This window comes from Stenella coeruleoalba, assembly GCF_951394435.1.
Source record: "Stenella coeruleoalba genome assembly, chromosome: 17".
NCBI classification, from domain to species: domain Eukaryota; kingdom Metazoa; phylum Chordata; class Mammalia; order Artiodactyla; family Delphinidae; genus Stenella; species Stenella coeruleoalba.
The window spans coordinates 27705099-27729278 of record NC_137163.1 but is presented as its reverse complement, the minus strand read 5'-3'; the positions used below and the strand labels follow the sequence as shown (position 1 = coordinate 27729278).

General features: G+C 39.6%; 2 protein-coding genes across 5 annotated transcripts in view; both read left to right on the top strand.

Moving 5' to 3' along the window:
* The window catches only part of EMC2 (ER membrane protein complex subunit 2), a 617592-nt gene that overhangs the window by 562353 nt on the left and 31059 nt on the right, over positions 1 to 24180 (top strand). For 3 of the 4 annotated variants that reach the window (XR_013824673.1, XR_013824674.1, XR_013824675.1), the window contains 4 exons: positions 7365 to 7458; positions 13378 to 13599; positions 14149 to 14248; positions 14910 to 15628. The gene's annotated coding sequence lies outside the window, so the exon portion shown is untranslated. Of the gene's footprint in view, positions 1 to 7364; positions 7459 to 13377; positions 13600 to 14148; positions 14249 to 14909; positions 15629 to 24180 lie in introns of those variants that run through there. The other variant, XR_013824672.1, reaches the window with a different exon arrangement.
* Positions 14219 to 24180, top strand: part of TRHR (thyrotropin releasing hormone receptor) — a 41612-nt gene continuing 31650 nt past the window's right edge. The window contains exon 1 of the mRNA XM_079902192.1: positions 14219 to 15022. Coding sequence (XP_079758318.1) covers positions 14234 to 15022 — 789 coding nt within the window. The 5' untranslated portion in view covers positions 14219 to 14233. The remainder of the gene's footprint in view (positions 15023 to 24180) is intronic.

Genomic DNA, 24180 nt, shown 5'->3' with positions numbered 1-24180 from the left:
CCATTTTGGTTCCCTCAAGATGTCGGTGTAGGAGAGGCAATAGAGTATGACTCTGGGCTACCTGAACCTTAAACATAATTTCTTTTGATTCTCAACAAGAGTCTAAAATAACCTCAAAATCAAACATTTAAAACCAGAACATGTCAATTATTCCAACATCTTCATTTTATAGATGAAGAAACTGAGGCTCAGAGAATTGAAGTAAATTGTCCAGGCTCATTATGGGACACTCAAGTCTTTTATGGGACACTCAAGGCTTTCCTTTCCATTACACATACAGCTTGCCTCCCTGCTCTTCCTAGCATGAAGCCAATTATCTTTTCATATGACATTGGATCGCTTCACACTGAACCTGGTTTTCAAAAAGCTAATGTTGCTTGTTGAAATGTTGTTAAAAGCATGTGTCTAGAATGAGGAGAAGGTATTCCCATGACTTGTTCTGCCCTGGAGAGGTGGCGAACACTTGCCCTAATCTGAGACCAGCAAGGAAAGTTGCTGCCTGCAGCAGCTCCCACGGAAGGCAATCAATCAGTCAATCGAGTTTCGATCTTTGAAGTACACTGAGCCCTTAAGTAAGCAGATTCAGCTGGAATTTATTACGGACAGGCATAATGTTGTAGAAATTTTCTTTTTCCAGCTGCATTAGTATTCAGTTACGCACACGCAATAGAGCCTAGGAGAATACAGCTATTTTGGCAAGGTTCAGTGCGTCTTCAAATATTAGGATGTTGTAGAAAAAAATAGAATGTTTATTCCCAAAGACATTCTCATTACTAGGGAACATGGTAGTGAGTAAGTTGGGACAACCCAGAGTTCTAGAAACATGCTCCACCTTCCCACCCTTTCAGTTTATTACACACATTCTTCCCTCAGCCTGAAATCCTCCCTCCTCCTTCTACTCTCAAGATTCAGGTCCAGGACTGGCTTCTCCATGAGCTTTTTTCATCCTCCAGGCCAAGTTGGTGGCCACTCTTATGTACAGCTGAGAAGCTCACTGCATTTCTTCTCATTTCTATTGTTGAACTTACAAGTCATAGTATAACTCAGATTTTGTGCTTGCTTGTCTCGCCCATTGGACCCTGTTCTGCTTATCTTTGCTTCCCACAATCCTTAGAATAAGAAGGTGCACAGTTAACATTTATTTTCTGAAATAATGTTTTGTGTGGGATATTAACTGAATTTTTTGTAATCTGCACATCTTAGCAGTTCACCATTTTCTCTCCCTAAAAGCATGCCCTTGACGACTTGGACATCTTACTCTTTTGCATACACTTACCTTCCTCTTTCATTCTTAAATTGATTAAATCATTTGGCTAAGATTCAGAAGTAACCTGAATATTAACACTGGCTGTGATTGCCAAGAGGTTGGAAATTCTACAGAGCTAGTGCATTCGCCCAGGGATGCTGGTATGGTGCGGGCTGCCTATCTTCTCTGCATCACAGTGGCTTTCAAAACCATTTGACCCATACCCATGGTAAGATGTATACTATCACCAGGTACCTCATACCATCTAGAGCCAGACTTCCAGGTCTGCACCCTGGCTCTGGAATATATCAACTCTCTGTCCTTGAGAAGTTGTTTAACCCCTTGGTTTTCTCACCTGCAAAATGGAGTTGGAAATGAGCTTTATCTCCTAGGATTGTTATAAGAATTAACTGAGTTACTATACATTAAAGTTCTTAGAACAGCGTCTGCCATCATATTATTGCTTATATAAATTAAGTGAAACTAGAAGTTTATGAAATAATACCCATATTATTTGCAATCTAAAAAAAATTTGTCCTGAAATTTTAAATTGATTTCACAACTCAGTATTGTATCTCAGCTTGCAGTTTGAGGATAACAATGCTTAGCAATTTCATACTCTTTTTAAATACTCATTTGATAGAGCTTGGTAAACATCAGTCATTTGGGAGAATCCCTTTAGAACAGGCAGAGGGACTATAAAGCCTCAGTCAGATGGAGTCATAAGAATGGGCATCCTAGTCTCTCTGACTTACTTCGAGAATTTTTTCAGCAGGATAGAAAGCCCAGAGATAAACCCACACACATACGGTCACCTTATTTTTGATAAAGGAGGCAAGAATATACAATGGAAAAAAGACAGCCTCTTCAGTAAGTGGTGCTGGGGAAACTGGACAGGTACATGTAAAAGAATGAAATTAGAACACTCCCTAACACCATACACAAAAATAAACTCAAAATAGATTAAAGACCTAAATGTAAGGCCAGACACTATAAAACTCTTAGAGGAAAACATAGGCAGAACACTCTATGACATAAATCACAGCAAGATCCTTTTTGACCCACCTCCTAGAGAAATGGAAATAAAAACAAAAATAAACAAATGGGACCTAATGAAACTTAAAAGCTTTTGCACAGCAAAGGAAACCATAAACAAGATGAAAAGACACCCTCAGAATGGAAGAAAATATTTGCAAATGAAGCAACTGACAAAGGATTAATCTCCAAAATTTACAAGCAGCTCATGCAGCTCAACATCAAAAATACACACAACCCAATCCCAAAATGGGCAAAAGACCTAAATAGACATTTCTCCAAAGAAGATATACAGATTGCCAACAAACACATGAAAGGAAGCTCAACATCACTAATCATTAGAGGAATGCAAATCAAAACCACAATGAGGTACCACCTCACACCAGTCAGAATGGCCATCATCAAAATACCTACAAACAATAAATGCTGGAGAGGGTGTGGAGAAAAGGGAACCCTCTTGCAGTGTTGGTGGGAATGTAAATTGATACAGCCACTATGGAGAACAGTATGGAGATTCCTTAAAAAACTACAAATAGAACTACCATACGACCCAGCAATGCCACTACTGGGCATATACCCTGAGAAAACCATAATTCAGAAAGAGTCATGTACCACAATGTTCATTGCAGCTCTGTTTACAATAACCAGGACATGGAAGCAACCTAAGTGTCCATTGACAGATGAATGGATAAAGAAGATGTGGCACATATATACAACGGAATGTTACTCAGCAATAAAAAGAAATGAAATTGAGTTATTTGTAGTGAGATGAATGGACCTAGAGACTGTCATACAGAGTGAAGTAAGTCAGAAAGAGAAAAGCAAATACCGTATGCTAATGCATATATATGGAATCTAAAAAAAATGGTTCTGAAGAACCTAGGGGCAGAGCAAGAATAAAGATGCAGACGTAGAGAATGGACTTGAGGACACGGGGAGGGGGAAGGGTAAGCTGGGACGAAGTGAGAGAGTGGCATGGACATATATACACTACCAAGTGGAAAATAGATAGCTAGTGGGAAGCAGCCGCTTAGCACAGGGAGATCAGCTTGGTGCTTTGTGACCACCTAGAGGGGTGGGATAGGGAGGGTGGGAGGGAGATGCAAGAGGGAGGAGATATGGAGATATATGTATATGTGTAGCTGATTCACTTTGTTATAAAGCAGAAACTAACACACCATTGTAAAGCAATTACACTCCAATAAAGATGTTAAATATAAATAAATAAATAAATAGAGATGCAAAAAATAAATAAAATAAAATATCACTGTCTCTTGAAAAAAACAAAAAAGAATTTGTTCAGCAAAAAAGGAGCTACGCTCTCCACTCCTTTCATCATTAAATAGATTCGAATCCTGTCTTTGGTTTGTCATTTCTTTGTAATACAGATGAGCATCCAGCTTCTGTAGACAGCCCTGCCACTTCTTGAAATCAACAAGAATTTAGCTGGGTACAACTTCAGAGGACCATGCCTCAAAAATCAGCAGATTTGGGCTTCCCTGGTGGTGCAGTGGTTAAGAATCCGCCTGCCAATGCAGGGGTCGCGGGTTCGAGCCCTGGCGTGGGAAGATCCCACATACTGTGGAGCAACTAAGCCCATGAGCCACAACTACTGAGCCTGCGCTCTAGATCCCGCAAGCCACAACTACTGAGCCCATGTGCCGCAACTACTGAAGCCCACGTGCCTAGAGCCTGTGCTCTGCAACAAGAGAAGCCTCCGACGTGAGAAGCCCGCGCACCGCAACAAAGAGTAACCCCCGCTCACCTCGACTAGAGAAAGCCTGCGCACAGCAACAAAGACCCAACGCAGCCAAAATAAATAAATACATTTATTTTTTTTTAAATCAGCAGATTTAGAAAACAGTCTTTTTCTTCTCCTCTAAATATAGTAGCCATTAACATTTACTCAGTACAGTCTTGTGTGGGCATAGTTCTAATAATTTTAACTCGTGTTACTTCATTTAATCCTAAAAAAACCCCACACACAACCCTATAAGATAGCTACTATTATTATCCTTACTTTACAAATGAAGATATTAACGTGCAGAAAAGTTAAATGACTCACCAAAGTCACACAGACAGTAAGTGAACCGGGATGAAAGACCCAGTCAGTCTGTCAAGAACCATGGGCTTTGTATATGCCTTTGCATTGGGCTCTATGTTTGTCCAAGGGTGGAGGAGTCAGGCACTGCACGTGTGATAGAGTAGCGTTCACCATGGGACATCCTCAGGGAGAACGTGGCACCTACTGCTGTCCACTGAGAATTTTCTATGCATGGTAGCTTCCCTACACCCCAGCTGATTGGTCAGGGGCCATTTGTCCAACTCTTTATTGCTTTTTTTCTCTCCTGGACCAAGGAGTCCTTCTCCTTGGTCTTGTGAATTTACTCCATACCATTTCACATAGAATTAGTCACTCCTAACACCTTACAGCTTTAAAAATATGTACATACCTCAATTATAGCAGCTAACACACTGCATTATAATTGGCAGTTTGTATAAGTCACCCCTGCCAGGCTGGGAACTCCTCTGTGCTTTTCATATTCACATTTCTATCTATAGAGTCTGGCAGAGAGCCTGTCAAATAACTGGCACTCAATAAGGCAGCATTTAACAAGTGTGAATGTATGAGCAGGTGGACTGACAAATGAACCTCCACACTGAAGGTGAGAAATCACTCTGCAATGTTGTCCCTTAATTCATTCACCACACTTCTTTCTTGCCATTCTTCTTGGAAAAGTATTTCCCAGAAGACTGAAAGTTTAAGAAACATTGTAACAAAATACTACAGAAGTATCTCACCTTAGAGGAAATTACTATGACGATGTCACAAACTGAAAATTTGTTCCACATTAATGCCTCTTTTTATTTTTAAAAAAATAATTTTCGGTATTGAGGTGGGCTTTGATTCTCTAAGATGCTGTACTTTTGATTTGGGCAGATCTTATCTCCTTCAAACAAACCCCTGTTGCCTATCACCGTCACTCCCAACAGGCCCCACCCACCTTCTCCAAGGGTTTGGGCCACCTGTGCGGGGATCCGAAAACATTTCCTCAGGGAGATGCATCCCTTCTGCACATCAGTGCTTGGATGATTTCATCAGTAACACCAAATAATCAGCTGCCACTACAATCTAATAATTAAGTGACCGGATTTTATTCTTAACTACTTACTGTCTTCATTTTCCTTTTTCTTTTTTTTTTAAATATGTACAGTTTCAGTATTCTGTGCTCTCCTTTCTGTCTTAGCATACTATGTAAGCCAACAATTCCTGACAACTAAAACACGCCATTTTTTTCAACGTTTCCTATCACAATTGTAATTTCGAAGGCGTCAGTAAGAATTTCAATTCTACAAATTCCCTCATTCATTATGAACATAATTATGGTGAATGAACAAATGCTTGTATTTTGTTAATTAATTAATAAACAATTATGGAGGCATGAAAACATTTAATGTTATAATTCACATTTACTGGGTTTTAGAAGAATAAGAGAGATACGGCACTAGGATCTCCACAGAGATATATCTTAGCCAAACCACTAAAAAACCCCATTGGATTCAGCAAGACATATTTTATAACTTAGAAATTTTAAAGGTGGTATGTGGTGTTTTAGCAAATTTAATAATACCAGTTTTATTTTCCATGAACACATTGTGTTTATAGAATAATAAATATACTAAACTTTAATTATGTGCCAAGTACTGGACTGACTGCTTGATATATATTATGTCATTTACTCAGCGTATCTGTTCTATGAATTAAGTTTAAGGCAATCATTTGGGAAAATTAATTCACTCATTCATACAACAAATTCATGTTGTTCACGAACTGCCTTTTCTGTATACTCTATGCATTCTCTCTGCTGCATGCTGGGGGACAAACAAATACATAAAGCAGACTTCACCCTAAATGTATACAGTTACTTTCTGCTTTGAATTTTTTATATGTAGCCATTATGTAGGTTTCTATGAAAACAAAACATTATGTAAATTTGTATGAAAATGGTGCAATCATTTTGGAAAACATTTTGGTGATTTCTTAAAAATGTAAGCATACACTAAATTTATGTCCCAACAGTTTTCACGTTTGGAATTTGGTAATTCTTATCTAAGAAAAATGGCAGAATGTTTTTACAGACATTGTATTTGCATGCATATTTATAGAAGTTTCACTCATATTAACCAAAACCTGAAAACAAGTGCGATATCCACCAACAGGCGATTGGATAAAATATGATATATCCGTATAGCCATACGATGGAATGTTGTGCAGCAATAAAAGGGAACAAACTACTGATTCAGGCAACAAAATGGGTCAATATAAAAAAATTATGCTGATTTATGTGTGCATAAGAGTGTGTACTGTATAATTCCACTTATTTGAAACTCTTCAAAAGATAAATATAGTCTAGAGATAGAAAGCTGAGCAACATTTACCTGAACATAGAATTGTTTGAGGAATACAGAATTGCATGGGAAGGAACACAGGAAACATTTTAGGACGATGGAAGTTTTCTGTATCTTAATTGTGGTCATGGCTACAAAGTTATATGTATTTGCTATAACTCACAAAACTCTATATTTAAAGTGAATTTATTTTATGTAAATTGTACCTCGATAAAATTGATTTTTTAAATGATATATACATATCTGGGAAGCAGTGTTATGTGTCTGCATCTGTGTGTCTGACATAATAAATAAGAGCAGAGGAGGAACTGAAGGTCAAATACAAAGTTGATAGACTTAGTAAGCAAAAAAAACATTTTATTGATAAAGTCTTACACAACCATTTATGTAAGGATACAAATTCGGACTTCAAATTCCTAGCAGCCAGAGTCAGCCATGTTCAGCTTACAAAATGGAATTTTATAATAACTAAATTACAGTAACTTTTTAATATTATATGAATTTTTAAAAAATAACTTTAGTGTTCCATAAAACATGCAATAAATCAAAATAATCAGAAGCTCAGAAGTTTTTTCTTTTTATTTATTTATTTATTTATTTTTAATTGAAGTATAGTTAATTTATGAGCTCAGAAGTTTTGATTAAAATTCTTACTCTTCAATCTTTTGTGTAGGTCATGACACTTTGGGGAAACTTTTGTAACTGGTGTTAACACTTCCTGAACATGCTTCACCCAACCAGATAACAAATGCTACAGACTGCAGAGGGTAAGAAGCTATGTATATATGTTTCTACTTTCTCATTTTAAAATATTTTTAGGTTGACTTTTACTGTACTTCATTTTTAAATCTAAGATCTTATTTTCTCCAGAAATGTGGACACTAGGGAATGGAAAAATAAGAGTATATATGGTTGAGAAATAGAAAGGAAGGGCACTTTTTGCCCAAAATATACAATATTACTGTACAACTTATTTATCTTTCAGGTTCTGTACCTTTTCCAATAAGCCCAAACACAACTTCATAATCCCATTTCATAAAGTATTTTTCTTTATTGATCAACAGCCAACAGTTTTCTCTAGCTAACATTTAAATTTCAGCGAAAATGAATTTTGACACCTTTTCTATAATGTTTGCCAAATGCTTTCTTTTACTCAAAGCTCTGTGACCAAGCTTACACCTGAACAGGGAAATTTTGAAGGATACTTAGTTCAGTATCTAGGTGACTTAGCATCAAATCCTGAGTTGACTTTGTTTACTACTTCCAGAACCCAAACCTTCTATCCCAGTTCCAGTGACCCAGTCTTCTGTGGTTTCTGTGTCAGAATCTCAACTCGATAGGCTGTACCTTACTCTGCTCTTCTAAATCTAGAAACCTGTATAGTTATATAATTTTTCTCAGGAACCAGAGTCTGTGCTAGTGTTCTGTTGCCAACATTTTCTGTTGTCATCTTTCCAAATCTGGGTGGGTTACCCGCACCTAGTTTACTCACCTCCCTGGCCCTCCCGCAGCCTGGACGCCCACATACCACCACTCCCTCACCTCCAGAGACCAACATTGGTTGGTGTAGCTCAGTGGTTCTTAATCATCACTGTACATACCAAAGGTTAGGCTTCACTTCCTGACTAATTAAATAAGAATATCTGGTAAAGGGACCTAACTATCTATATTTTTTAAAACTCCCCAGACGATTCTGAAATTCAACAAGGGACGGAAAGGGAAAATTCATAATATTGATACTGTCTTTATTTAAAAAGTTGATATTGTATTCATCATAGACTTTTTTGCATAAACTTTAATTTAAAAAATATTGCATTAAAATATTGATGGTATAAATCACTGAGGTTTGGGGCACCCCCTTAAATTTTGCCCTCTCCTGACCATGGTCTGGGTCCTGCAAACCGCTGACCTAGCTGGATGCTCTACAGTATCTCTGACCCAGTGCCACTTGACCACAGTACCATAGATATTCTCTTTCGCAGCAATCCCCCACCTGCCAAGCCAAGCTCCAGGTATGATAGTAGAGATGAAAAAGAGTGATAGATACCGAGGAGAGCAAGTCAATTGCTTTTGTCCAGAGCCCCACTCTCTTTCTCAGGTCCTAGTCCAATCTGAGGACATATACCAAAACCCAAAATACTTAGGAGGGCTAAGCTGATATGTAAATTTTTAAAACTTTCTCTAGGTGATTCTGATTCATCATTGCTCCCACCTCCCACACCAGAACCGCTGAGCTAGATCATATAGTACAAGGTTATTCGAAGTGTGGTCCACAGACAAGCAGCGTCAGCATCACCTGGAGTTTATGAGAAATGCGTATACTCAGGTCCCACCCTAGAGCTACTGAAACAGTAATTTGGGGACGGTTTTAACAAGCTCTCCTGGAGATCCAGATGCACGCTAACGTTTGAGAAATGCTGATAGCATAAATAATCATCTTTCTACTAAAGGGTTCATGACAACCAGCTGATAGCCAGCTACTACCTAGACAGCTAAGATCACCTTCAGAGACCAGGGTAGGGCTTTCCTGAATTCCTCTTATGTAGAATTCTTGTAGAATTCCTCTTGTGTAAAATCATGTCAGCCACTGTGTCTCAGGGACAGAGACTTGGCCAAGCAGATGATTTCCTGGGGTAACTAAGAAAGGGAAAGCCAGATACCAAGAGCAAGCTCTCTGGGTGGGAATGCCAAGAGTGGGAAGCAGAAGTGCTAAATCTTTCCTGAAGCTTGAGGGTCAAGTCTGAGGCCAGGCCAAAAAAAAAAAAAAGAGTCCCAGCTTGGAGTCCAAGGGCGTTCTTACAAAGGAGCCTGTTAGTGTGGTGCTCATTCTTATTGATGCTAGCCAAGTGGCACACGACTGAGAAGGCCTGGCTAAAGGGCAGAGGAAATGGAGCAAAACTGAAAGTGGGCAGTGAGAAGTTCGTGCACCATCTACATGCTGTAACCATGACTTAGCAACCTTTTTTCAAAACAGACGCCACTGAACTATTTTCAAAGGATGCATTTCTCTCTAGTCAGAATTACTCAAAAGATATAGAAGTCACAGTTGGTTAGAATTTAAGATATTATTGTGAGAAAAAAAAATCTCAACCCAAAATGTAAAGTGTAATCTAGTTGTACACTATTTCTTTTTTTTTTTTTTAACATCTTTATTGGGATATAATTGCTTTACAATGGTGTGTTAGTTTCTGCTTTATAACAAAGTGAATCAGCTACACATATACATATATCCCCATTTCCCCTCCCTCTTGCGTCTCCCTCCCACCCTCCCTATCCCACCCCTCCAGGCGGTCACAAAGCACCAAGCTGATCTCCCTGTGCTATGCGGCTGCTTCCCACTAGCTATCTACCTTACATTTGGTAGTGTATATAAGTCCATGCCTCTCTCTCGCTTTGTCACTGCTTACCCTGCCCCCTCCCCATATCCTCAAGTCCATTCTCTAGTAGGTCTGTGTCTTTATTCCTGTCTTACCCCTAGGTTCTTCATGACATTTTTTTTTCTTAGATCCCATATATATGTGTTAGCATACGGTATTTGTTTTTCTCTTTCTGACCTACTTCACTCTGTATGACAGACTCTAGGTCCATTTCTGTGCAGCTCTTTACACTTAGGGAGCATTTATTAGATATTATCTGATTGAGTTTTACAAATAAAAAACCTACCTTATGAAATCACAGTTACTTTGAAAATATAATTTTGCAAAGAGCATAAATTAGCTTGAAAACAGACAGGACCATAAGGGACAGGCAAGTCTGGGATGGTGAAAGCAGAAGTTTGTACTCTCCAGAAAGGAAAGAGCTAGCTAAAGGGGAGGGAAGGAGGAGCCAGGGGTGGAGTGAGTCAGAGCAGAAAGGAGCGCTCATTACTCTGAAAGCTGCCTCGCGGTCACCAGCTCATACGTCTCACGGCCAAAGCAGAACCAGAAAATTACCCCCACAATCCTTGCCATTTTACACAGCTGGGCCTTATATATTCTATCTCCTCCAGTCAGAATATCTTCTCTCATCCCACCCTTCAAAAAGAAACTATACTTTTCTTCAAGACTGTTCTCAGATGTGACCTCGCCGCGGAAGCCCTCACTGGCCCCTCCGTCTGTTGTGCCTACGCCCACAAATGCTTTCCCCTTCACAACCTAAGCCCTCTCAACGTATCTATGCATATTTGTAACTGTTCATAAGTCTGCTTCTCCCAATACACCGTGACCTATCTGAAGGTAAAAACAAAATGTTATATACTAGATGCCTGGTACATAGTGAGAGCTTAACAATTAAGTGCTAAAAGAATGAAGACTGCAGCAGTCTGCAGCGGTAAATCAGCAGTCACATTCTGTTGCCACGATTGTTATGTTGGGAGAGGAAGAAAGGGGAAAAAAGGCAAATGCTCTCTCAGAAGCAAAAGAAAAAAAAAAAAAAATCACAAGAAAAAAATGAAGAGCTGGGAAATAAAAACTAAGATTCCCTAAGCCCAACAGAGCTCAAAGGAAAGCAGAAGAGCTAATAGGAAATAGAAGGAAGGCGGCAGATAGGCCCAGAAGCTGAGGCCAATCCTGTTCCTAAGGGGGGCAGGGGAGGGGAGAAGAAGCCTGGAGAAATGGTTTCCCAGCCCCAAGGCAACGAAACTGAAGACTCAGAATGGTGTCCTTACATAGAAATGCTGAAGAATGTGCTAAGATTTGGGGGGAGGTGGAATTGCCAGGGCAGGTAGCACTGTAGACGTTCTCTCCCCTCATGTTTACTACCCAAGACTTAAAATAAGGTCTCTTCAGAAGGCCTGAAAGCTGACTACAATCCTGGGGATAATGAGAGGGGAAGATGTGCTTTATGAAGTGTGACTTTTGAAGAGGCCTTTCAGATTGGAGGTGGTGGGGTTGGGATGGGGTAGGGAGGCAATGCTTTCACCTTAGAAAGCACTTTTCATTCCAAAATGCAGAGGACTCCACCAGAAACAAGGTGTTCAGAGTAATCTCTGTCCTCTAGGGCAGGGAGAGGAGTAAAGCTGGCACCCAATCTGCTAAACCAGTTGAGGGAACAAACTAGAAGGTGGGCAGAAATCCTATTCAGGGTAAAAGAGTTTGTATTTGGCTGGTACCCTCCACTGTCTCTCTCAGGAACTGCATGTGATACAAGAGTCAAGACTCACAGAGGCCAGGTGTGCAGGATTACTGAGTGAAGCTGGCCTGTGTGACAGAAAAGAGGGAGGAAAAGAGGAGAGGACACATCCTGTCCCCCCACAGACTGCTACTCACAACCACTACTCAGCTTCAGATGATTATTTCTAGCAGGAATATGGACTCTTGGTTGCCAGATCTTTCCATGTTTATGAGAGGCAGAAATCCAGATTTACTATACAATCTCTCAATATTGAAAGGTAGACAGACGATAATTTACCTTTGAGCCTACATTGTGCAGGCCAAACAATACATTTCTGAAGCCTGAATCTGAGTCATGGGTCATTAATTTGTAACTCGGGTTGATTTAGAAGGAGAAGTAGATACTCAAGGAGCCCTCGATGGTTCAGAGGGTGGAATTCACTCAATACGATCCAAGCTTCGCCTTCATCCCATTGTTACCTAGCCTTGAATGTGACTCTGATTCCTTCATGGTCCTGTCTACACCGAATCTATTCTTCCATTGACATCTTCTAGAAAAAAGAACATCTAAACTTCTTAGAGTAGAGAATCAACCTGTTCACTCTATAGGGCATTAAGTTAAGGGCTGTTATTCGTTGTCAGTCTGAAATAAAGCAGACAGACATTAACATTTGGTGTATTCAGTTGGTGCCTGGAGAAGAAAGACATATTTTCTGAGATCCCATTAAAAAGTATAAAGATTTGCCCATGGGCTACTTCAGAGAAATAAAAATCAAGCCGAAGTACACTTTCCTAAAAAAGATCGTTTATAAAGTTTTGTTTCAGAGGCGGTTACCAGAGTGGCCCTGGTTTAGATTTCCACCTAGAGGTAAATTGACACAAAACATTGCTGGGTGCTACATGTTGGTTGGCAGTCCACAGGGTGGGTGAAGAGGGGAGAGGCGTCCAGAGCAGTTAGACAGATCCTAGTAAGTGACGCAGAGCCAGAGGCGAAAAACAAAGTCCACAGATCATATGTGGGTTTAAATTGATGTTCTTAGCTCCAACAGGTTTTTAAAAAATAATCTTCATAAGCCTCAGAAGATTGCAGCTGAAATGGTTTAAAATCCATTTCAACTCATTTTCCATTCATATAATATGAGAGGAGGGAGTCAATTTCACTGGTTCACTGGAGAAATAGTCTAAGGGTTTCCCTAGTAGGGAAAGAAGTTGATTTCAGCTCAGTCACATATCTCAAGCTTCAAGGGCTGTGTCTGGACTGAGAAGGATCTGCCGCCCCCAAGTCCTATCAAACAGGGAGTGTAAATATATTTCAGGGCTGCCTCGGGTACTGGAGTTGCTGTAGAACTTAGACTATAAACAACTATAAGACCAGCTGCCTCTGGACCCCTTGCTGGTGATTTCAGCCTTCCAGATTAGAACTGTATCACTAGCACATTTAAAAGTAAATCCTTCAAGGGGAGAAGATTATGAATCAGTGAGGACTGACTGGCATTTGCCATTGTGAGTGTGTGTGTTTGCGCGTGTGTGGGAGGGGGGCGGGGGGAGACAGAGAGCGAGCATGTTCTCATTAGGGGACGATCTACGATTTGACAGGCTCTCTGCTGCTGCTTCTGCTGCTGCTTCTGCTGCGGCTGTATGGTCTGTCATCAGTTGGAAAGGCTGCAAGGGTTTAGAAGAACCGCAGTTCTGAAGACAGAGCACTGCTAAGTAGTCTCCCTGTCAAACAAAGTAGACGAGGTTTTCTGCAGCGTTGGAAACTCACACTTAATACTGCCTCATCTACCTGGGAAAGCAGGCAACGCTACAGAGGAAAAGGTAAGAGAAGAAATTGTTCTCTGTTGGGTCTGCAGGGCAGAGGGCATGGGGAGAGGTAGGTTCAGAGGCTTGCTATTTTGTAGCAAAGGGATCTCACCCTTTGAGAGCAGAGGAGGCAGATGCTAATTTTCTGTCAAGCTTGATCATTGAGCCTCTTGGCTTTTTCCCCCCTCGTATCTTTTTCTTCTCCATTGTACTTTTCCCAAGCATCTGAGAGATGTCTTTGTATTTATTTTTCAGGTAGCAGATATTGTTTCTTTTTTTTTTTCCATTGAGCAGTCTTTCAAAACAAGGAGCATTTTCTGTGTCTCTTTTCTTGAGCATTTTTCTCCATTAAGAAAAAAACCGGTCCCTCTTATGGTAAGGTAGTCAAAACAGTTGTTCCATCCTACACTAGAGTTGCAATAAAAGGAGTTTCGGGGAGTACATATGAGCCCTATTACTGCGGAAAAATGGGAGGTGAAAGGAGAGGAGAATTACCTGTAAGTGACTGTGACTTGATCAGAATTGGTGATGCTGTGAATGAATATGAATTGTAATTCTTCACAGGGGGAGAGAACCACTGTGATAAAGGCAGGGCACTAGCAAGAAGATGTGTTGAGAAGTGTTTCAGAGAAACCTCAAGCCACTAAAGATGGAAAACGAGACAGTAAGTGAACTGAACCAAACCCAGCTTCAGCCTCGAGCCGTGGTGGCCCTAGAATACCAAGTGGTCACCATCTTACTTGTGCTCATTATTTGTGGTCTGGGCATCGTGGGCAACATCATGGTAGTCCTGGTGGTCATGAGAACCAAGCACATGAGGACGCCCACAAACTGCTACCTGGTGAGTCTAGCAGTAGCTGATCTCATGGTCCTGGTGGCTGCAGGCCTCCCCAACATAACGGACAGTATCTATGGTTCCTGGGTTTATGGCTACGTTGGATGCCTCTGCATCACTTACCTCCAGTACTTGGGCATTAATGCATCCTCTTGTTCAATCACAGCATTTACCATTGAGAGGTACATAGCAATCTGTCACCCCATCAAAGCCCAGTTTCTCTGCACATTTTCCAGAGCCAAAAAGATCATCATCTTTGTCTGGGCTTTCACATCCATTTACTGTATGCTGTGGTTCTTCTTGCTGGATCTCAATATTAGCACCTATAAAGATGCTATTGTGGTGTCCTGTGGCTACAAGATCTCCAGGAATTACTACTCACCTATTTACCTAATGGACTTTGGTGTCTTTTATGTTGTTCCAATGATCCTGGCCACTGTCCTCTATGGATTCATAGCTAGGATCCTCTTCTTAAATCCCATTCCTTCAGATCCTAAAGAAAACTCTAAGACATGGAAAAATGACTCAACCCATCAGACCAAGAATTTGAATTCAAAGACCTCTAGTAGATATTTCAACAGCACAGTATCTTCAAGGAAGCAGGTAAGCAAATCTGAACCTCCAAGTCCACAGAGGAAATGTGGGAGAGAGTTCCCTGTGAGATGGGATCAACTTTGCCCTACTTAGCTAATGGTAAAACTAAAACACAATCATGCAAATGTGTCACAGTGTAAGCTTCTGCTCTACATATTAAATCCACCTCTAAAACAACTGAAGATCTAAAAATAGATGGGAAAATGTTGATAGCACTTCAGCAGGTACCAGTTCACATGCTATTAGGATATAAGGAGATATAACAAAAACCCTAGAATTCCACCTTTAAAATGTTTGCGCTCTCTGGGAAATGTTATCAAAATATTTAGACCATTTCTGGCTTCTATAGGGAGCAGCTGGATATTTTTAAGAATTCTATTGTCTGACAAATATTTGACAAGATAGTTTGAAAAAAGATGAGTCAAAACAGTAATGAAACTGAAGGGGTTACTGACTTTTTTCTTTTTTTTAGTCTTAGTGGAGAAAGATTCTATTACCTTCTCTTCCACCTCCCTACAAAGTGTCCCAGCATGTAGCAGTTCAAAATGCACTTTGCTCAGGAAATGTTCTAATAAAAGGCTAACACCAGGACTTCCATTTTAAAAAAATTCAATATTATTTGTAACAAATTGAGCTTGGTGTTAGCCTTTGCCTCTCACTGTTGTGGCCTCTCCCGTTGCGGAGCACAGGCTCCGGACGCGCAGGCTCAGTGGCCCTGGCTCACGGGCCTAGCCGCTCCGCGGCATGTGGGATCCTCCCGGACCGGGGCACGAACCCGTGTCCCCTGCATCGGCAGGCAGATTCTTAACCACTGCGCCACCAGGGAAGCCCATGAGTGTACTTTTTAAAGTAAGCACATGAATCATCCACACTATCACTTCCTAAACTCTAGATCAGCTGAAATATGAAGAACTGTAATTGGACATTGGGCACATAGTGAAATAAGTTACTAATAAATGTAGGTGTGTTAGACATGCATGAAATGAATAAGGAACTGTCACTAGAAAGAAATATATACAACATTTTAAATGATACCATGATACTTGATTTATATAACATTTAGTATTAAAGATGCCCAGGTGATAGAAAAGACTTGAGCAACTAGGGAAGAGTTGAGCAAATATTGCCAGCTCTTAGATTTCTGTTGCTTGGGTCTAGCAGTACTACCTAATACAAGGCATATTTACTGGGCCTTGTATTGGGCATCTATTACCCAAAACTTGATTAAGGGAAACTTAGAGAGATCTGTTGGCCATCTGCCAAGACAAACATTAAGAGAGTAAAGAATACAATAAGAGAGTAAAGAATACCTACCTCTCAGTTAGAGACTAAACATGCGGTAATGTCTGTAGCAAAGAAGGTCAAGGACTAGATTCATTCATTAGACTCTAATTTAGATCCTTGTTTTAAATTCTAAAAAATTGTTTGTCTGGTCTAATATCTTCCCTTTCAATTATAGTCATTAGCACCTATCAGTATTAATAATGTGCTTCAAATTGCTAATTGTGTTACACGTTCACACTCTTATTTCAAAGCTGTTACAAATAGGCTGCCCTTATAGAGGCTGAGTGGTAAGAGAAAAAGCCAAAGATTTGACTCCAAATACCCTGGGCTTTAAAAGGCCAGGGCTCTAATCAAGCTTGGATGTATGACCTTGGGTAAGCAGAACTCTCTGAGCCTCAGTTTCCTCATCTTTAAGGATAAGGATAAATAACAACCAGGGCTGGCGTGAGGGTTTAATGAAAAACCTTATGAAAAACACCTAAAATAGAGTGTTGGTTCATCTGAATGTTTAATTAGTGTCATTCTGAGTTTTTTTAGTATGTTGGCAACTGTAAGGGAAATATTTATTCTTTAAAATATGCATTCACCATTTAAACAAAGATCATTTGTTGAGCAGGTGTGTATATGATATAGCAACTTCTCCAAGGAACTTTTTAATAATTAGGGCATTTGGAATTGTATTCAGAGCATTTGGGGTTGTCACAATAATGTCCCTGTCACTTAGCATCAGGAGCCTGGGATGCCAAATGACCTGAAATGTGCTAGACAGCCCTGCACAATGAAGTTCCCTGTTACAAATGTCAATAACACCCTCCTTGAGTAACAGGGGATGCCATATAAATCAAAAGAAGTGTATTGAAGTAATATGTCATGTAATTCAGTCTTGATTATAGATAGGAGGAGAGTTCAGAGAAAAGAAAGGAAATTGTGGGTCTAGAGGGATCAGAGAAGCCTTCGTGGAAGAGGTGGCATTTTAGAAGGCTCTGGAAGGATGAGGATAATTTGGAAAGTAAAAGTCAAGAGGGACAGCACTTTACACAGAGAGGACATGGCTGGGATGAGAATGGTATGGATTTGGAGAAGGGGTCAGGAAGGGGATTTTTATAGTATGTAGTGATTTGGTTGACTAAAATGAAGTCTTTGGGGAACAGCAAAAAGTAAGATTGGATTGATGTGTGTGTGTGTGTGTGTGTGTGAGAGAGAGAGAGAGAGAGAGAGAGAGAGAAGGAGAATGAGGGGAAAGGGCTGTAGAGAGTCCCAGCTATCAGGCAGAGCAAGGAGTTTGAACTTAGTGCAGGGACAATGAAGAAAGTGAGTGGTGAGCAGGCGGCAGCAATGAGGAAAGTGATGTTTGCGGACAATAAATCTGACAGCTGTGGACCAGGCAGGATTGGAAGCTGAGAGACTTGTGGCAGAGGGACCACTTTGGAAGTTGTTGGTAGTAATTCAGGCATGAAGTAGTACGACTCTCTATCAGGAGAATGTAAAGTAAGGTGTGAACCAGAGAGAGCTTTCAAAGAAAGAGAGGGTGAGATGTGAACATATCAGATACAAAGGATGAAGAGGGAACAATTCAATGTGGCTTCAGGGTTCCGAGTCTGGAAGAACGGTAGTGCCTCCAATGAATGGAATGAGAGCCATGAAGGGGAGTCAGTTTTGTCCAGAGTCAGTGACCCTTTGATCTGGCTCTTCCTCTTCCAAAACGGTTCTTTTCTTAAACCTTCCAAAGGTTCTAATTCCACCTCCTATAACCCAAGGACTATTATTCTAATATTTTCTCTGCATGTTTTTTCTTTCAGGCAATTTTAATGTACATTTTAATAAATATTCTGTCTGGACCAGGTCTTTCTAACCAAGTAATGAAGGTCAAATGTGCATAGCCTAAAAGAACTACTTTTTAAGAAGAAATAAGAGAGTATTTATATGTAAGGGACAAGTGTGGGGTTTTTGTTCGTTCATTTGTTTGCTTTTAACTTATATCCCCTCTGCAGAAAATTCAGACCAGAATCTTTTTTCTTCCTATTATTCAGATTCAATTATGTTTTAGGAAACCAACTAAATATTTGGTAAATTCAGTGAAACAAATTACTCAGAATAATGGCTTGGAATTGTGTAGACAAAAGAATTATCTGATTGATGAAATCTTTTGCTTTACAATTGGCTGTGATGATAATGGAGGCATGGTTTAAATGGTCACATTTTTCCCATTTCAGCTCTATCTACACACTCCCAAAAGATATGTCTCTGTTCAGTCAGTTCAGGTGTTCAGCATTGTGTAGATAAAATATCTTTATCATTGACTGCATATTTCAAAGGAATTGATTGGATCTTTCAGTATTTTGGAGACGCAGAAATATCTTGGTAAAGGACTACACTATGGATAAACACATTCAATTCAAATATATTATTTCCACAGGATACGGGGTATGCAGAATATTTTACAGATCAGGCTATCAGTTTCATTTTCAGTTGAGTCACACTAACATACTTTTTTGTTTGTTTTTTACAGTATAACTGGTGGGAAACTGTGCAACATAGTCCAAGTTTATGGCAAAATTTTCATTGTGGATTTTGTTTGGCTTAAAAAGCCTTTGAAATGCCAAACAGTCTTTGTTTACACAAATTTCTTAAAAGCCTTCTACCTTCCTAGAGGAATGTTGGTAGCCCAAGAGACAAAGGCAGCTTTCCTTTTAAAGCAATATATGCCTTTTGTTGCTGTTACTGCTGCTGATGATAGAAAAGCAGTCATGTATTATGGAAAACACAGAAAACTAGGAATAAGAAAAAAGGCATCCTTTACCCCATCTCTCAAAACCCACAATTTATTAGCATTTAGTCATATTTATTTTCATGTTTTCACTTGATCTTTTTTATATCATTATAGTCAATATACAGATATATAATTTTATATGCTGTTTTTACACAAAATGTGAAATTAACCTTCTCAAGAATAGCACAGAGTAAAAGAAAATGGATAAGATTGTGAGTCAGTTTTTCTCAGCCGCAGTTTTCTCATTAATAAAATGATACTAACAATTCCTCATGGAGTTACTCAAATCAGATGAGATGCATCAGACAAAATTTGTGAGTTTTTTTGGGTTTTTTTGGTCTCTCCTCCCTCCTGTACCATCAGCTACCCTTCCATCAGTCCTTTACTTCTCAGTGACTTCCACTCCCCTAGGCAGCCTCCTGACTCTGACTCTTGAGTAAACCAAGTAGGATGTGCTCATGGAAAATTAAGAATTCAGTTAAAGAAAGGGCTTAAATGTGTCTTTTCTCTTCTCCCCCTGCCTCCCTCCAACTCCTGCCTCAAGTGTTACCTACTTTTTAAAGCAGAAATTTTGAACAAGGAAAGACACTTAAGAAACAAAGGAAAGCAGGCATAATGGTGGCAGTAGGGCTGACATTTGAAAACATAAAGTCCCTTAAGTCGTGTGGGTAGCTTAATCAACGATTAATCTTAAAAGGCATATTGGTACTTCCCTGGCAGTCCAGTGGTTAAGAATCTGTGCTTCCACTGCAGGGGGCACGGGTTCCATCCCTGGTCGGGAAACTAAGATCCCGCATGCTGCAGGTGCGGCAAAAAACAAAAAACAACAAAGAAGGGTGTATTAATGATACTAAACTCTCCAGCATTAGGCCTAAATCAGAGGTTCCTCAAGTTTACTGGGACTGTTTTTGTACTGTTTTCACAGGTCCACCTTTCATTTTTAATTGTTTTATTTGTTCCATTTTTCTGGGTTCAACTATATCCTTAATAGTATAAAGATCTCTTAGATGGGAAAAAAGTGCAATTTTTGTAACTTAGCACAGAGTTATCTAAGTATGCAATCTTATTTTATTATTAAAGAAAAGTTTTCCATTTTCCAATTCACATCCTATATAAGGAAAAACTACGTATGTCATAAATTGCCTCAGTGAAAGTGCCCTGCAGTTACATGTTTTGTGTCCTTTGGTTAGATGAGCGCACATTGTGTATTCCCAATTTTACGCCTGCAGCTTTGAGACATAATTTCACCAGTAAAGGAATATAAATTTCCCTGTATGCCTACAAAAAGGAAAAACCTGCACTCGTACAGAATTCTTGATTTTACCACACACCAAAAAACACCTTAAAATCAGCTAATCTTGAAAATGACAAAGTATATTTCTTTACGTAGCCTCTTGTGAATTCTTCAAATTGCAGATATTCCAAGTTCCAGACAGATTAAGTCTGGGCTGTTACCATGTTCTTAGTCTCCTTTACTTTTTTTATGAGTTGGGGGAAGGGTGAAAGGTAAAAAGCTAGAGCTAGGTCAACATCAAGCAGAATTTTGCAGTAGGTCACTTTATATTCACTGTCCTCCTCAACTTAATGAAACATTCATTCACAACCCTAAAAGCACCAAGTGCTGTCCTAGGTGGGGGCGCTACTGGGATATAGAAAGACACACTCTTCATCTTCAAGGGGCTCACTATTGGCCATGTACACAAATAATCCTGAGCAGACCATTATGTTCTACAATAGAGAACGAAGCCTCCATGAGGGGAAAAGCAAAATGGCAGAGAATGGAGGAAAGCTCTATGGAGAACATGGCATTGATCTGGGCCTGTAAAGATGGGCAGAATGTCTAAAAGCAGCAATAAGGAGACAGAGAAAAGGAAGAAAGTTCAACAGAAAGAGAGGAATAGATAGGGGAGGGACTGGACACGTTCAAGGAGAGAGTAGTCTAGTATCATTGAAGTGGGGCAATGAAAGTGAACTGTCTACTGAGGGAAGCCTGAACCAGATTGTGGTCTGCTATATCTAACTCCCATCTCTCCTCCCCATCCTTGACCTTTGTCACTCTACCTACTTACACCCACACCCATGATTACAACTCCCAACTATGAAAGTCTAGTACACAGCTCTAGCAAAGACATCTTCCTGACCCCTACGCCTAATTGAGTTTTGGACATCGTGTAATTACATCAAATCCAATATGTCTAAAACTAAATCCATTCTTTTTTCCTTCGTAAACCCCTACCTCTTTTTTTCTTTCCTATTTTAGATTCCCAAGACACAAATCTAGGAGTCCTTCTAAGTTCTTTTCTGTCCTATATACTCACCCCAAATCCAAGTAATAGTCAAGTGCTAGTGACTCTAGCTGATAACTCATTATTTGACCTACTCCGTCACACTACCATTGTCCTAGTTCACTATTTCTCACCTGCTCTATTTCAGGACACACCTCACCAAGCCTCTCTGACTCCCATTCCTCTGTCCCCCCACATCATTCTGCACATTTCTTACTAGGGGGTTTCTCTAACAAACAGATATGTTATTAAAATGCTTTAAAGTTCCCGGAGGCCTAGAGTTTAAACATCTTAGCATAACAAGTAAGATCCTGGCTCCTTTATATGTTTTTAGCTTCATGACTTATGGCTTTCCTAACTCAGACTTTATGCTCCGGTGATACTGAATTATTTGTAGTTCTCTGAACTTGCTATGTTCTCTCAGCCAGAATACCTTTCATCTGGCAAACTCTCAGTTATCATCCAAGTCTCAGATCAAACGGTGCCCCCCATGCATCCCATCAAGCCTTCCCTGAATGTCTCAGGCAGATCTATGTAACTGGATGCCTAGCTATAACCATGTGTGTTAGGTATTCTACCTATGTGTCCACAGTACATTGCATATACTTCTGGTTTAGTAATTCTTATATATCATAATTGTTACCTGTTGGTCTTCCCATTGCCACTAACATCTGTAAGAGTAGGGCCCGTATCCCCAGTGCGCTCAGCACTGAATTTGGCATGTCACAGGCTCCCAGAAGAGTTTATAGATAGTCATGTGTTGCAGCCGAAGAGTACAGGCTTTGCAATACAGCAGGTGGCTAGCATTTCTTCCCAAATCTATGTTCAGTGACATCACACTAGTTGCTTAAAATTGGTCATGTTTGGAGTACTAACACTGCAGAAATCAGCAAATATGACATTTCAGGGTGCCTCCCTTTTTTTGTGGAGAGCCAGTTGTTAAATACTGATCAGTACACTTCTCTCTGTGTGTGTATCATACATAATAAATGAAAGTGTAAAAGAGTACATACACGAATACTTTGGAGCTAAGTCAATTCCAACACTCTATTTTGCTCCCTGAAAAATTATTGTTTATTTATTCCATATCCTTCACTGATTTTAATTAAAATTTATTGTCTTTTATTGAATGTCTTTTGAATTCCAAAACAGAAAAACTAGCAACCAGCTAGTATGATAGTGAGTTTGTTACTAGATAAGACTTTTGAGCAAGATTTCCCCCTTCCAGACAGAACAGACTGACTTAGAAACATGGCGGACTCAAATCATAATTTACTTTTTGTACAGAATCCTGTTGGCTTTCCAAAGAGCCTTTCAGATATCCTCCCCAATGAGACAGCTACATTGGACTGAATGCACAGAGATGCAGAAGGATGGCAACTTAAGGAAGGAAACAGTGTGAGCAAAAGTATTAAGATGAGAATAAACTATCCGAGCACTCCTATGTTGCTAATTTTCCTAAAACAATTTGCACACATCATCTTCTTTCAAAAAGAAACATCCCCAATCTCCTCTGACTGGCTTTCAAAGCCCTCTAAAATCTGACCTTTTCATCATTTTTCTGGCTTTTTTCATCCATTGTTTCTTTAATTTAATAGACAATTATTGAGCACCAATTTCATGTCAGGCATTACTCCAGAAAACCAATAATAATTACTGTCTTATGGGAAATTTTTGTAAAATACAAAAGATCATCATTCAAAAATGGTGATAGTATTGGGGTAGTATTTTTGTTTTTTTCAGATATATACCCAGGAGTGGAATTGCTAGGTCATATGGTAGCTCTATTTTTAGTTTTTTGAGAAACCTCCATACTGTTTTCCACTGTGGCTGCAGCAACTTACATTCCCACCAGCAGTGCACAAGGGTCTCCTTTTCTCTACGTCCTCACCAACATTTGTTATTTGTGGTCTTTTTGATGATAGCCGTTCTGACAGGTGTGAAAAAACAAAAACACTAATTTGAAAAGATACATACACCTCAATGTTCACTGCAGCATTATTTACAATAGCCAGGACATGGAAGCAACCTAAGCATCCATCAACAGTTGAATGGATAAAGAAGATGTGGTACATATATACAATGGAATAGTACTCAGCCATAAAAAAGAATGAAATTTGCAGCAACATGGATGGACTTGGAGGGTATTATGCCAAGTGATATGTCAGACAGAGAAAGATAAATACTGTATGATATCAGTTATATGTGGAATCTAAAAAGTAAAACAAATCAGTGAATATAACAAAAAAGACATAGACTCACAGATATAGAGAACAATCTAGTGGTTACCAGTGGGGGGAGGAAAAGGGAGTGGGGAAAGTTAGGGTTAGGGGATTAAGAGGTACAAACTATTAGGTATAAAATAATCTACAAAGATATATTGTACAGCACAGGGGATATAAACAATATTTTATAATAACTATAAATAGAGTATAACCTTTAAAAATTGTGAATCACTATATGGTACACCTGTAACTTATATAATATTGTACATCAACTATAATTTTTTTTAAAAAAAACACTTGGAAAATACAAAGTTAGGTTGCACAGTGCGCAGAAGAGGCAACGAGGAATGAGTGAACACCATACATAAGGCTGGAAAGCAGGCCCTCAACAGAGAAGAGTCACTTCACTTTAGAAAAACGAGTAGGTGTTCTCCAGGCCAACATGAAAGCAGCAGAATTTACGTAGCCAAGCAGAGCCCAGGGTAAGACCTTGGAAGTACCTGTGTGCCACTGAAAGCAACTAAATCTGGTTCTAAGGCACCAGGGAACCACTGAAGAACTCTAATAAGGACAGTGGCAAACTGGATTTGACTTTCGGGAACT